Genomic DNA, 13,376 nt, shown 5'->3' on the forward strand with positions numbered 1-13,376 from the left:
AGGAATATATAAGGGCAGTTTCATTTGGACTGAGAGTTAGAGAGTTTGTTAGTTAGTCGTTGGACGAATCGTCGATTGAGTTATCGAAGTTACCCGACTCGAGTATTACGCTGATACTTGTCATCCTGTGGACCGTGGATTCGTCGACAAATCTGAAGTCATCGTCACTAGCGTCCCGAGTGTCTAACTGATCCCGTGTTGTGATCAATTGTTAAGGTAGTAACCATCCCTTTGTTGTAATAAACTACATCTGTGCTGTACCGCCGCAATGGTTAATTCCCATGAAGACAAATCCGACGCCCCCAACCTTACTCCTACTGCGGATCCGACATATAAATATCAATATTTTAATACTGATTCTTGATTGTATTAACTTGTACAATACAATATTAATTTATATATTTACATTCATATATTACTATGTATGTATATAGAAACAAGAAATAATTAATTTATTTTCTAATATTTCGCAATTCGTTCTTTGCAAAACTTCCTATGTACACATTGATGAATTTATTTGTCTCTTTTATTAAAAAGAAAACAAATAGATTGTGGTAAAAATCCCAATATATTTAATAACATGAATTTCCAAAATAATATGTGACTATATCAATGTGCACTGCATTTTCCAACTGCGTTTCTTATTAACCCTTTCGTTGCGAACAGCGCTTATAGGCAATCCGCCAGAGTAGCTCTTCTCTCAGAGCATCGTACCATCCGCGCAACCGATCTCTCATTGTCACGCCGGCTACTCAGAGAACAATTCGTTTTTGAGCGCTCCGCAGCGAAAGTATTAATATAATTTTATTTTTGTTTTTGTCTACATATTAAGAAGCATCTTCTGAATACATTCAAATTAAATATGTTCTCATATGAAAGTAAATATAATCAAATTTTATAATAATTGATAATCATGTTATTGTAATATTTTAGTTTTTTATGAACGTAAATTTTCTGATCATTGGAACCGTAATTTAAAATGTTAAGAAACATTCTCATAATAAATATGCATATGTCGATAAATAACCTCTACTTTCTGAACTATTATAGCAATTCTTTCATAAACTAATTGTGTTTTTCTGTAATTTATTGTTGCATTAAAAATTAAGTACTATATACCGATGTTACATATATACGTACATGTGAGTAAGTAAGTACGTATGGTTGCATATTGCAGAGTCAAATAAGATTAAAGAAAATAGAAAATGGCGTGATACCGCGAGGACAGCTGTTATTTATCGGAGAAAGAAAACAGAAGTAATTTGGTTTAATTCAAGTGATTTTGTGAAATTTTACATATATACGAATTTCTTTATAAAGAAATTTGAAAGCGAATAATATCTAGTGAAGCATAAAAGTTGAAAATATAGTAACCACTCGAATTAAATGATAAAAATTTATAGAATGATGGCAGTGATAATGTTGGTGGAAGTGATTGTGTGAACATTGAAGGAAACTAGTTCCAGGAATTTATATATATTAGGAATATTGGTTTGTTTCGTTTTATTATGTGTAATTGACTATCGTTAATGATAATGAGCTGCAATTAAATTTTTCTAAGAGAATTCCTCCATAGAGAAGAAAATTTAGAGAAAAGAAATAAAGCGAAAAATATGAAGAAAGAAATAAGTTAAAGTTGTGGTCAAAAGTTCATGTAATTCTTGTTTCTCGAATGTCTAAAAATAAGAGTAAAATATTTAAAGAAGCGAGACAATTCCATAAGTTGTAATTTTACTTCGATGTATCCACATATATGTTGGATATTTCGTATATAAAATTTTTAAAGACTCGGAGGACTTACTTCCATGCATTTTTTCAACGATTATTTAATTACATTTTCGACGTATTGGATATTTCTCTACAATTAAAAGATGACCAAATATCATCCAATATCACAACAAGTATCCAGTGATAATCATCGTTTTTACCACTGTTCTTACGAGGTTAGGATTAATCGACACAATCATATTTGCTTTATTTTTATCCATATTTTTTTACGCTAGATATTCAGATACGTATATGTGTAATTTAATTTCACATTGATCTAAGCAGAATTCAATCTAATTCACATATTTCATACGATTTTATCTTCGTTGATTTAATAAGCAATTAATAATAAATTAATATTAATAATTTTAGCATAAATACTATAATAATGAAATATATGAAGAAAAAATATTATGTTATTTTAACATTGCTTAATTTACTGTAATTTGTGAAAATTTTTATACATTTGTACTGATATTTTGTTGAATAGGAATCACCATGAATGCCAGAACTCAGTTATTTGAATTAAGTATGGAGGGCAGACAAGTGGATGAAGCAGTAGCAAGTATATTCCATAGTGTTCTGTTCCATCGAAGTCTTGGTAAATTTAAGTACAAGCAAGAAGGTAGTTACTCAGTAGGCACTGTTGGATATCAGGATGTTGACTGCGACTTCATTGATTTTACTTATGTCTGTTGTTCATCGGTACACCTGGATCAAACTTTGAAACGTGAAATATCAGGTTTTTCTGAAGCTTTGCGTTCTAATGATAGTCCAGGTTCTGGCCAAATATCCCTGGAATTCTTTCAGAAGAAGAAAAATCGTTGGCCTTTTCAACCAGAATGTATACCATGGGAAGTATGGACAGTACGCTTAGAACTTATTAAGTTAGCAACAGAACATGAACGACAGATATGTAGAGAAAAGGTTGGAGATTTATTAACAGATAAAATTCTTTACATAACAGAAGTAATGAATCGACATGATTATTTACCAAAAATGCCAAATCAAGCTGAACTGGATTTGATCTTTGACACATCGTACCCTGATATACAACCTTATCTGTTTAAATTATCATTTACCACCTCTGGCCCATCGAGTACAACAATGGGTAATACAATGAAAAAATTGATCAAAGAGACATTATCCATTTAGTTGTTTATTAGTTTCCATAAGAATTTTTTTGGTGTAATATATATATAATCTAAATTCATTCTTGGATAAATTAACATTATGAACTTTCCTTCATTAACAAAGGAATTCTGTTTGTCATATGAAATGGTGTGCATTCATATATACTCAAATCATACCTTACTCATACTCTTTTAGTTTCTTTTACTTGTAGTTTATAAACATTTGTCACATTACATGTTTTTATATGTATTGACTTGCATAGAGGATTGAAACCTAGAAGGATAGAGTTAATTGTATGCAATATTTGAAATAAAGTGGGATAAAGAGATCAATCCCATACATCAAAATGCTATTTCTGACCGATGTCTACGCAAATTCTGTGCCGACAATATTTGTCAGAAAGAAAACGGAAAAAAAATATATATTATAATTGTATAAACTTAAAATATTTGTAAAATTTCTATAGTACAAAGGAACCAATTGTGTATAGCAGTTACTTTTTTGCGTATACATATATTATTCCATGAATATCGTCCATTGCATAAGTCTTCTAGGTAATCAGTTATAGATTAAATATGAAATATTTACTTTTCATTATTTTAAATTCGAATTTGTTGAAATGTGAATATTGTTAATAGGCAAATAATGACATCTCATTAATAGAGAACATTTTTTGTTTTATTTATCTCTGAAAATACATGACGATTGTAAGGAAATAAAATAGTGTATGTGTTTATTTAGCAAAATTTAAAGGTAATAAATTTGTTCTAATATATAAAGCTGTTATTTCTCTCTCTCTCTCTCTCTCTCTCTCTCACTCTTTTTTTCTATGTTTGAAAAATCTCGTACACATATTTAATGTTTAATATATGACTGAAACCTAGACTTACTATTGTGAATAAACATATAGTACAAGTGCTTGTCTCTACATTTGTTATTCACATATTAATGTAAATGTGAAAATATGTAGTATGTATATGTGATTGAAAAATAGACTTTAAGTAATTTTTATAGTTTGCTCTTGTTAAAACATCCTTGTTAAAAGAAAAATTTATAACGATCGTATTGATTAAGTAAAAGATATAAAGAGCGAAATAGTAGTAATAATATAATTCATTGTATATATTACAGATAAGTCGAAAGATTCTAAAAAGTTTTAGTAAATATACTTACTTGAATGTCAATGAATCTTTTGTCCTAAAATTAATATTGTTGTTTGAGTGGAAAATTATTTGTGAAATAAAAACGTATCCAGCTGACATAGATCACTCCTATAAGTAAAAGCTATGTAATGGTCTTGATTAAATTTTTTAAAGTTCATTCTTTTGTATGAATCTTTTATATAAAAAACAAGAGATGAAAAGTTTTAACGTGTGTAATTGCAACGTGAAATAATTTAAAAAATGAAATACTTTCGTGAAATATTAGATTTATCGTAAATATACCTACATTTTTCGATAATGTATAATAGTAACATGGTACTACTTTCGCTATATTAAATTAAGCTTCTGCAAGAGTGTGCAAGTATTTAAGGAAGGATCTAGGCCTAGAAGAAATATATTGAATTTACTATAACAGCAAAGTTCCGAATAAAGTGATTCTTTGATATTTTTTAATATTACTAATTTTGTATATGTTAGAAAATGTTCGAATATCATGATACAAGTACTGATTTTCAAATTACATTTTGGCTATAGTACTCTCAGCTATTACTGAACTGAAAGCCGACACGTTGTTACAGATACCAGATACGAACATTGCAAGTTATAGGTAAAAAGACAGTAGGAAGAGAATACAGATGGTAACGCGGACGCCTGCGCGAGAAAACGGCGGCTTGTCTAGTTAGGTTTAGCCAACAATTTTCCATTTTCAGTTATCGGTGGAAAAGGCTAGCCGTCACTTCGAAAGCGTTTCATCGTTGAAAATTATAACACGTTGTTAAATGTTGTGGTGCTCGCTTTATATTATTTAGAAACAAACCGTAATATAAGAAATACTGAAACGTCTTTCATCTTTATAATAAAAAGAGAAGAAAAAAGCAAAATTATAAGTACTTGTCAAAGAAAGGTATAATCGACATTTATAACAATTGTGTGTAAAGTGATTTCGAAAGATTACTATCTACATGTTTTTTATTTGACTTTTTATTCGGTGACGGTGAATATCTGCCATTGCCAACGTAAAATATTTTTTATTTACATATTTTGGTTACTTTATGTAATAAGTACGTGGTACTGTTATAATTGTGAAGCATCAATTACGATTGATTTTCTAAATAATTCTCCACGATCGGTCTGAAAAATTAATTTTTAATTTAATTTCAGTTATTTTATAATTAGTCTTTGTTCTCTCGTGTCTAACTATTTGCTTTGTTTCCATTTTATATACGTATATTTTTGCGTAATAACGAAAAAGACATGTACATGTACATAAAGATTAACGGTCGAAATTATCAACAGGTGGTTGGAGAAAATAATAAATTTTAACTTTGATTTCAATTACTATACATTTCTTAATAGCAAAGTATTTTTTAAACACTTCTGCCGATACTGCTTCTAATTAAAATACTTTGAACAGATTGCGATAATTAAGAGCAGGTGATTTAACACGTATAACACGAAGTATTACTCAAAGTTTGACTCATTGTCAGAGAAAGATTGTGTGCGTGATAGCAAACTAAATGTTATGTATGTATATGTAAATAAGTAACTATGTAAACAATAAGAATGGCAATGAGTTGAAAAACTTTTCGATTCCTTTTTTTCTAATCGAATAATTCGAACATATTTTTTTATTTCGACTGAACGTTTTGAGTGTAAAAAATTTTATATAACTGGCATCGATCGAAGGACGATTCGTGATCACGCAATATCGTTCTATTTTTGGGGAATGTTTTAAACTCGGTAACCTCGAGAAACACCAGATTTTACCACCTTTGAGATCGGTTATACGATTTGACTAAAGTGAATGGAATAAAACGAAGAACTTTTTCAGATGAAGAACAATCCAGATGTATCAACATTATATATATTAGTTTCAGTAATACGTGTTATTGTGTCGACGATATTTTCATTCGGTCAGTAACGCATATGAATATCTACGAGCAATCAAAGTAAAACAAATTCGATCATCTTTGACAAATCGATTAATTATTTCTCATTGGCTGTTAATAATTGGCTTAGCTCGTAATTATTCAAATATAATTATCTAATTATAATCAAGACGATATTACTGTAAATTATAAACGATGGAATAGTCGGCATATGTTTTCAGTTGCGGCTTCATCTTATTCTGTCTTATTCTAATCGTACTGAAAAAGCTCTCGAGGAAAAAGATTCGAAACGAAGAGAAACAGAAGAGGAAAAGAAGACAATTTTGGAAAAAGAGAAGACAGAAATCAGGTTGGAATAAAAAAAAAGACAAAGAACAAGATAGGGAAAGTGGAACAATAACTGCTCGGTCCCCGGAGACAGATCGATCGAGAAATGAATGATTCGCCGATTTTATCAAACGGGACCGCCGTAGAAGGATGGTCGACTACTAACCGTCCGACTATAGAGAACGATGTAACCTCGAATAGTTTAGTGCAATTAATCTTTTACATATTTTATGCAAATATTTTTGCGTTTGGTGTATTTGGTAATGTGCTCGTATGTTTCGTCGTGGCACGAAATCGACAAATGCAGACAGTTACGAATCTGTTTATCACGAATCTAGCATTGAGCGATGTGCTACTTTGTGCTCTGGCGGTTCCGTTTACTCCTTTATATACATTTCTCGGGGGATGGATATTTGGCAGAACCCTGTGCCACTTGGTACCGTACGCTCAAGGTGTCAGCGTATACATCAGCACATTCACTTTGACGAGTATCGCGATCGATAGATTCATGGTGATCATATATCCTTTCCATCCTCGTATGAAGATCGAAGTTTGTTTAGCCGTGATAGTCGGTATTTGGATAATCGCATTGTTGTTCACTCTACCTTACGGGCTTTACATGCATCTCGAGGAGCCGTACACTTATTGCGAGGAACACTGGCCGAACGAACGATTTCGAAAAATCTTTAGTTCCATTACTTCGATACTACAATTTGTCTTACCCTTCTTCATCATCGCTTTTTGTTATATTTGCGTTTCGATCAAGTTGAACGATCGAGCTAGAACGAAACCTGGCACAAAGACTAGTCAAAGAGAAGAGGTTGACAGAGAAAGAAAGAAACGAACGAATCGGATGTTGATCGCTATGGTTGCCGTATTTGGCATATCTTGGCTGCCGCTCAATATCATCAACGTTATCGACGATTTTTATTCACCTGCCAATGATTGGGCTTATTACAGAATCTGCTTTTTCATGACGCATTGCCTCGCTATGAGTAGCACCTGCTACAATCCTTTCCTTTACGCTTGGCTCAACGATAACTTTCGCAAAGAATTTAAGCAAGTACGAACTTACTTTTTATACTTTTATTTCTTGTTATATGTGTGTCTACTTACTCGTAGAAAGTTTCCTTCGTTTCTCAATTTTCTTGCTCTCGGTTCTTACCATGTTTTCTCCTCTTCCAATTCTTGTTTTTTAATCAACTCAATACATAGTTGATTAAAATACTTGTAAGTAGGTAATTGTAATGTACGGATCTCGTATCATATTTCATCTCTGAGTAAATTCTCTTTTCGTTATGCGTGCTTATACGTGTCTCTGTGTCGTGCGTATATCCTCACTATCCACCTGTAAATGGACTCGTATAAACGACACTAAATTATTCGTTGAAAGATCTCTTCCCTCCTCAAATTCCACTTACCGTGGTTATAAGAGAAAAGCTTTTAAAGAAAAGTTCTCTCATTTACATTGCAATGCGATTTATAACTTTGATCGAACGAACGTTCCTTACTTTCTAACATAAGCCGACAACGTTCTCTCGAGCCCATTATCGCGCTAAACCATTTCAAGTTGTTGTTAAATATGTTTCGTTATTAAACACAAATGAAAGATGCACGAACTCAAGCTGCAAATTCATACGTACATTATCAAAATTCGATGAACAAGTAAAGAAATAAACGCACACGCTGTGTCTAATATAATTAACGTTGTAGATTCTTATCGATTTCAAACTAAATGTAAAATAGAAGAACCTATAATAAGATAATAATGTACGAAGCAGCCGTGTGTTCCTTATCTTAGCCTATGGCTTCAAACTTTCAATACTATTATACTATCGATATATTTTTAATACCGTCAAAATTTCACGATAAAACCCATCTGAATTCTTTTGAAGGTGCTTCCATGTTTTCCAAAAGCAATCAACGGTTACACTCCAAGAACCACCGAAGAATTTCAAAATAATAAAGAATGTAGCGGAAATAACACTATCCAGGAATCTTTATTACTGAATGAAACACATATAAGAACTTCAAATCCCGAAGCTCGCGAACTGATCGTCCACGAAACGACCACCAACAATATGTCGAGAAACTTGGAAGAAATGGAAACTTTTTGATTCGATCAAATTCGAACGCGAGTCAACCATCGTAAGTAAGTATGCATTCACATCGTTTCTCTGTGAGGAAGAGAATAATATAATATTTACTGTGTTTATCGTATAGATGTTTTTCTTCGCTAAAAACAAATATTTATAAATTGATCGCATTATCCATTAATTGCATTAGACCTCTATCTCTATGTATACATATGTACAGGTAGATAGGCAAAGGGAAACCGAGATCCGGTATAATACAACGTTCTATTCGTCTAATTCGTACGTCTAATTTATTTAAGAGGTAAATGGATACGTGCAATAAAGTCGGGAATAAAGATTTATCTTCGTTTATCGTCTTTATTTATAGTTAACAGGATCGTTGAAATCCTTGCTGTTTTCTCAAGATCTACATAGGTAGAAGTTAAATCGTCACATACACGATTGGTTAATGACGTAGTCGCTCTGAACATGTATATTTATTGCTTTTCCATCGTCTTCGGTCTTTCCTTTCTGTGATAAATTGACCGTGCTTAGGATAAATTGCTCGAAATGAAGAAAAATTATTGCCTATCGAGCATTCGTTGAATAATGAGGAAAAGTCTAAAGCAGAAGTTGAGCATCTTTCACGTTCTTGAAAATGAGAGAAACGAGAGAGAATCGACTTTTAAGCGGGCACGTTTCCTTGTTTCAGTTTTTCGCATTGATCAGCGCACCGATTTCCATACATTTCTTTATTGTTTTACGTATCCGATAAATATATTTATCTCGAGACCTACCTTAAGAACATATTTACCTATTGTTCTAATTCTATTTATTTCAAGATCGAATTGAAGGACACTTTCTCTAATAAAAGCTATTTTTCTTCTCTAACAGCTTCAGCTACAGAACACTTACAAAATTGACTTCACTGAATGATAGTTCATATTTTTATTCTTTTCATATGCTCTTTAGCGTTTTCTTTTTTCAAAATTGTAAAAAATATTACCTTATCGATAACTCGCAATATAATTTTTATACCTTTATTGGTTGGGAAAGATTATAAAATGTTATTACAAGCAATTCATTGGACTATAAACGAATAGAAGTAGAAATAGAAGCAAAAATAACGGTAGAAATTCTACGAATACGAAAAGCTGTACGAATGCTAACATAATTGATCGTGATATTGTGGGAGGAACAAATTAAAGATACTGTTATAGTTAAAACATATACGCTTGTCCATTGGATTCATATACACCGCGGTACATAAGTACATACATTTTCAATAGATTGCCGTGTTATTTCCTGCCGTATTGGTTCGGGATTCAGGACAGAGAACAGCCATTCTTCTATCGTTATCGTGCACTTTTTTACTAGCCTTCCAGTGTTTCCGTGTCATATCCTATCCTGAAATTTATATATGTACATATTTTGTTTCATCGATAACAATTTTTTCCTCAACTTTTTCCTTTGCATTGTCATAACTATATACGGTCGCTGTACTCTTCTTCTCTCCTCTTGACGTTTTTCCTCTTTTTTATTACTATTTTATTATTTATAGACATATTTGGTGTATCCTTCTATGATGTTTATTGTCAGCAATGTAAAAAGAAAAAACAATATAAAGTACTAACGTTGCAATAACAGAAGGAGGAAGGAAGCAGGAGAAAGGAATGAAGATTGTTCTCTTATATGTATATATGAAATGTTTCTCTATTTCACAGACATCTCTGTGTTACAGAAATAGCTGCATTTTCTCTGGAGGCTGAAATCTACTTGTATCATTCTTCAATCAAGTACTACGTTTTGCATTACTTGTTGTATAAAAGAAACAAGCAACAATGGTGGCGGTATATTTACAGAAAAAGAGACACGCGATTCTGCACAATCATATTACGATAGAATTAAGAATTGATTCGTCAATCTAAGTTTGTTATAAACCATGGTGCGTCAAATACAAAGAAAATTACGAAGGGAAAAATTAAAAAAAGGAACCTGCTGAACTTCATTGTCAGTTTCTTTATTATGTTTATCCAAACTATTTTTCTGTATCTTAACACTTTGCGATTGGTATATCTTTCTCTTCGCATTATTAACTAGTCAACACTCGAGCAAATTTGACATAATAGATATTTAACATGCCATTCGACTTTAAAAACAAATTTTAAATACCGTTATCCGATTGCAAAGGATTCAATGTTAATTTCTCAATTTTTTTGTACAAACCAATACGCATTTTATGAAAAAATTCATCGTTAAATTTCACATCGATCGTTAACAAACCATGATTACAAATAAGACACAAATGCGTAATTAAGCGATATAGTAGTCATAGTATAATACTATGTCATTGTAGTACGTATAGTACATGTGTACGTATATTATTACATCTATTTGATTCAGATTAAGTATCCTTGGACTCTTGTCATTAAACGTGGTTTGAAATTTTATTCGAAAACTTGCTCGATCGAATATCCTAGAGATAAGAGAGTACGTTGCAGGGGTATGTTTACTGATAAAAGCTGATAACGACATCGTTTCGATCGACTATTCTCGAGAACGTGTTCTCCCCTTTCGTCCATCTCCGATTTCAATTCCGCAATAACACCTCATTATCCTACACAATGATTGCGGTAATCCGAGCACGCCTTGTGAAAAACGATGCTTGTCAAGATACATCGCGTATATCTACACTTCTATATCTTTATCTATGTATATGCAAGTAATTTTCAATTGTATTGTCATATGAATATGTTAAAAATTCTATTTTTATTTTCCATAAATTATCGTTCACTTTACATTCTCGGATCTTTAATAAAAAGGAAATGATCTATTCATACATAAAAATGTTCATCGTGATTATACAGACGTAGACTGTGGCTTCTTATGCACTTATAGGAAACTTGAAATTGCGAATTGTGTTCGAAATGCATATATTATGAAAAAATGAATTAAATATTCAAACTATAGCGCATCCTATAATACTTGGTAGGTAAACGATGATTTTCTATCAAAATTCTACTTTTCTAATTGTTACGTCGCGTAACACTCTACCTAGCCCAGGCCACATACCGCGGGCAATATGGCAACCAGATGTCTTCGGATACTCGCAGCGTATCCTCCATAGTTTCAAGTCCCTGCCATAAATGTCATAGATTTCCTAGAAAAGGTCCTTGAAACCAAAAAAAACGTCTGTTTCCGAAGAATTTCCAAGGACTATTGTCTACCACGGCGTGACAAGGGAAAGTTAGTTTTTCTCACGTACGCTGCAACTTTCCTCCCACTAACCACTTTCTCTCGAGGGCGGTTAAGACCCTTCGTTTAACCAATTAACAACGAAGGCTATTCCCTCATTCTCTTAACTAACATCGGCACCAACAAATCCGATGGTCCCGTGCGCTAGACACACCCAGCCTTAGCTTTCCTCCGAGACAGCATCGTCTCCCAAAACGGTACTGATTTCACATCCTTCGAACGGTCAACATCCTTCGAGCGGGTATACACACCCGCAGATCAGTCACTCATTCATCTCGTACATACGCACCAGTGTAACTGCCTTCGTTATAAGTTAGTGGAATAAACGGTGAAATATAACTTACTACTGTGTCATATTCATTCAACCACCTCTGTTATCTTAACCGAAACAGGGGAACGACTACTTCGCGGCGTCGATTCACCGAATCGTAGCGAGAATTTACGCCTCTCGCTGACGCGTTTTCCTCGCGACCGCGTCTCTCCGCGAACGGTCGTAACACTAATTATATACTTAAAAATATGAATTTTCATCAAAATCCGCAGTCTAATCGTAATTATTTATTATATTTTTCTTGTTATCGTAATTATTTATTTATTATATATATTTCAATGAAATTTATATCGTAATATTTCAAAGAAAAAAAATCACATTACAAAATAAATTATACAATTGTGTGTAGAGTATCTTACAGTTATAGTAGAATGTGCCAGCTTCAGAATGATCATCTTTTTCTAATAGCTATAAAAATATTTTTACAGAAATGCTTTTGTAGTATTGTGTTTTCCTGCTAATATACTATACATATAAATAAGATTTGTAATCAGGTTCGCTAGATTATATCTATTAGAATTCATGTAATGTCTTTAAGAAATGAGTCAGATAAAGACAATGTCAATCTACTTCATCAATACCATATTCCTTCAAATGTTTAATCTCATTAGTATTGATAATATCCTTTATGAAAAAGCATAAAAATTGCTCAAAAATTTAATTATGTATTAGAAATAAATTGCGTTTTTTGTATTGATTACAGAAAAGTCACTTTAGGATCGAAAACAATACTCAGGATATCATAAGCAGCCAGCAGTAACCAGCAACAACGATCTTTTTACAAATGATTATATAATACAATAAAAAATGAGATTATTTATTGTAAAATAATTATACAGAATGTATTTAGGAACAGTTTCAATAAATCAGAATAATTTAATGACATTTTATAATTTTATAAAATATTGGGCGAAATCTCGAAAATCTCGGTTCCAAAAAGTTCCTGAAATATGATGTCAAGTTCTAAAAATTATCGAAATTATGGTGCTACACTATCATGTTCCCCTGATACAAAATCGCAAAATCGGCCGAAAATTTTTTTAAGAAGCCGAAAATTTCGGTTTCGAGAACTTCTTGGAATGTGATGTCATATTCTAAGAATCGCCGAAATTATGCCGATCTCTTATGCTGTCACGTTCTCCTGATGCAAAATCGCTATTTCAGCTGATACATTTCTCGTTCCAACGACAATTTTTTGCTCTCAGGAAGAATTTGAGAATTCACTGAATTGTGGATATTGAAAGAATTTTAAATGATCAAACGTTTTATTCATTTGCAAAATAAGCTGATTTTATTCAATTTAATTTGCAAGTTTACAATGATTGTACAATTTTACAATTTCATAATTTCTGTATAATAATTTGTGTAATTGTGTAATGGTACAATAATTTGATCGCGTTGTTCGACCGATGGAACTAAACAACTCTTCTCATAC

At 32.2% G+C, this 13,376-nt stretch overlaps 2 protein-coding genes across 10 annotated transcripts; both read left to right on the forward strand.

The window, feature by feature from the left end:
- Positions 1-674: 674 nt before the first annotated feature.
- On the forward strand, positions 675-3,676 carry LOC100747431 (autophagy-related protein 101). Of its 4 annotated transcripts, XM_033324882.1 has the most exons (4): positions 677-790; positions 1,178-1,943; positions 2,258-2,392; positions 2,510-3,676. In XM_033324882.1, exons 3-4 carry the CDS (start codon positions 2,266-2,268, stop codon positions 2,920-2,922), a joined length of 540 nt encoding a protein of 179 aa, XP_033180773.1. In that variant the 5' UTR covers positions 677-790; positions 1,178-1,943; positions 2,258-2,265; the 3' UTR covers positions 2,923-3,676. The 4 variants fall into 4 exon arrangements, with proteins under 4 accessions (XP_033180772.1, XP_033180773.1, XP_033180771.1 ...); XM_033324881.1 differs by having other exon boundaries at positions 675-790; positions 1,178-1,257; positions 2,258-3,676; XM_033324880.1 differs by having other exon boundaries at positions 681-790; positions 2,258-3,676.
- A 280-nt stretch (positions 3,677-3,956) lies between these two features.
- LOC100747630 (prolactin-releasing peptide receptor-like) lies at positions 3,957-12,805 on the forward strand. Of its 6 annotated transcripts, none has more exons than XM_024372555.2 (4): positions 3,957-5,080; positions 6,158-7,343; positions 8,176-8,432; positions 12,645-12,805. In XM_024372555.2, exons 2-3 carry the CDS (start codon positions 6,387-6,389, stop codon positions 8,395-8,397), a joined length of 1,179 nt encoding a protein of 392 aa, XP_024228323.1. In that variant the 5' UTR covers positions 3,957-5,080; positions 6,158-6,386; the 3' UTR covers positions 8,398-8,432; positions 12,645-12,805. The 6 variants fall into 6 exon arrangements, with proteins under 6 accessions (XP_024228323.1, XP_024228322.1, XP_024228321.1 ...); XM_024372554.2 differs by lacking the exon at positions 12,645-12,805 and adding an exon at positions 9,917-10,363; XM_024372553.2 differs by lacking the exon at positions 12,645-12,805 and adding an exon at positions 10,097-10,363.
- Positions 12,806-13,376: the final 571 nt, after the last annotated feature.

Source organism: Bombus impatiens, unplaced genomic scaffold (assembly GCF_000188095.3).
Source record: "Bombus impatiens unplaced genomic scaffold, BIMP_2.2 scf_0080, whole genome shotgun sequence".
In the NCBI taxonomy this organism is placed as follows: domain Eukaryota; kingdom Metazoa; phylum Arthropoda; class Insecta; order Hymenoptera; family Apidae; genus Bombus; species Bombus impatiens.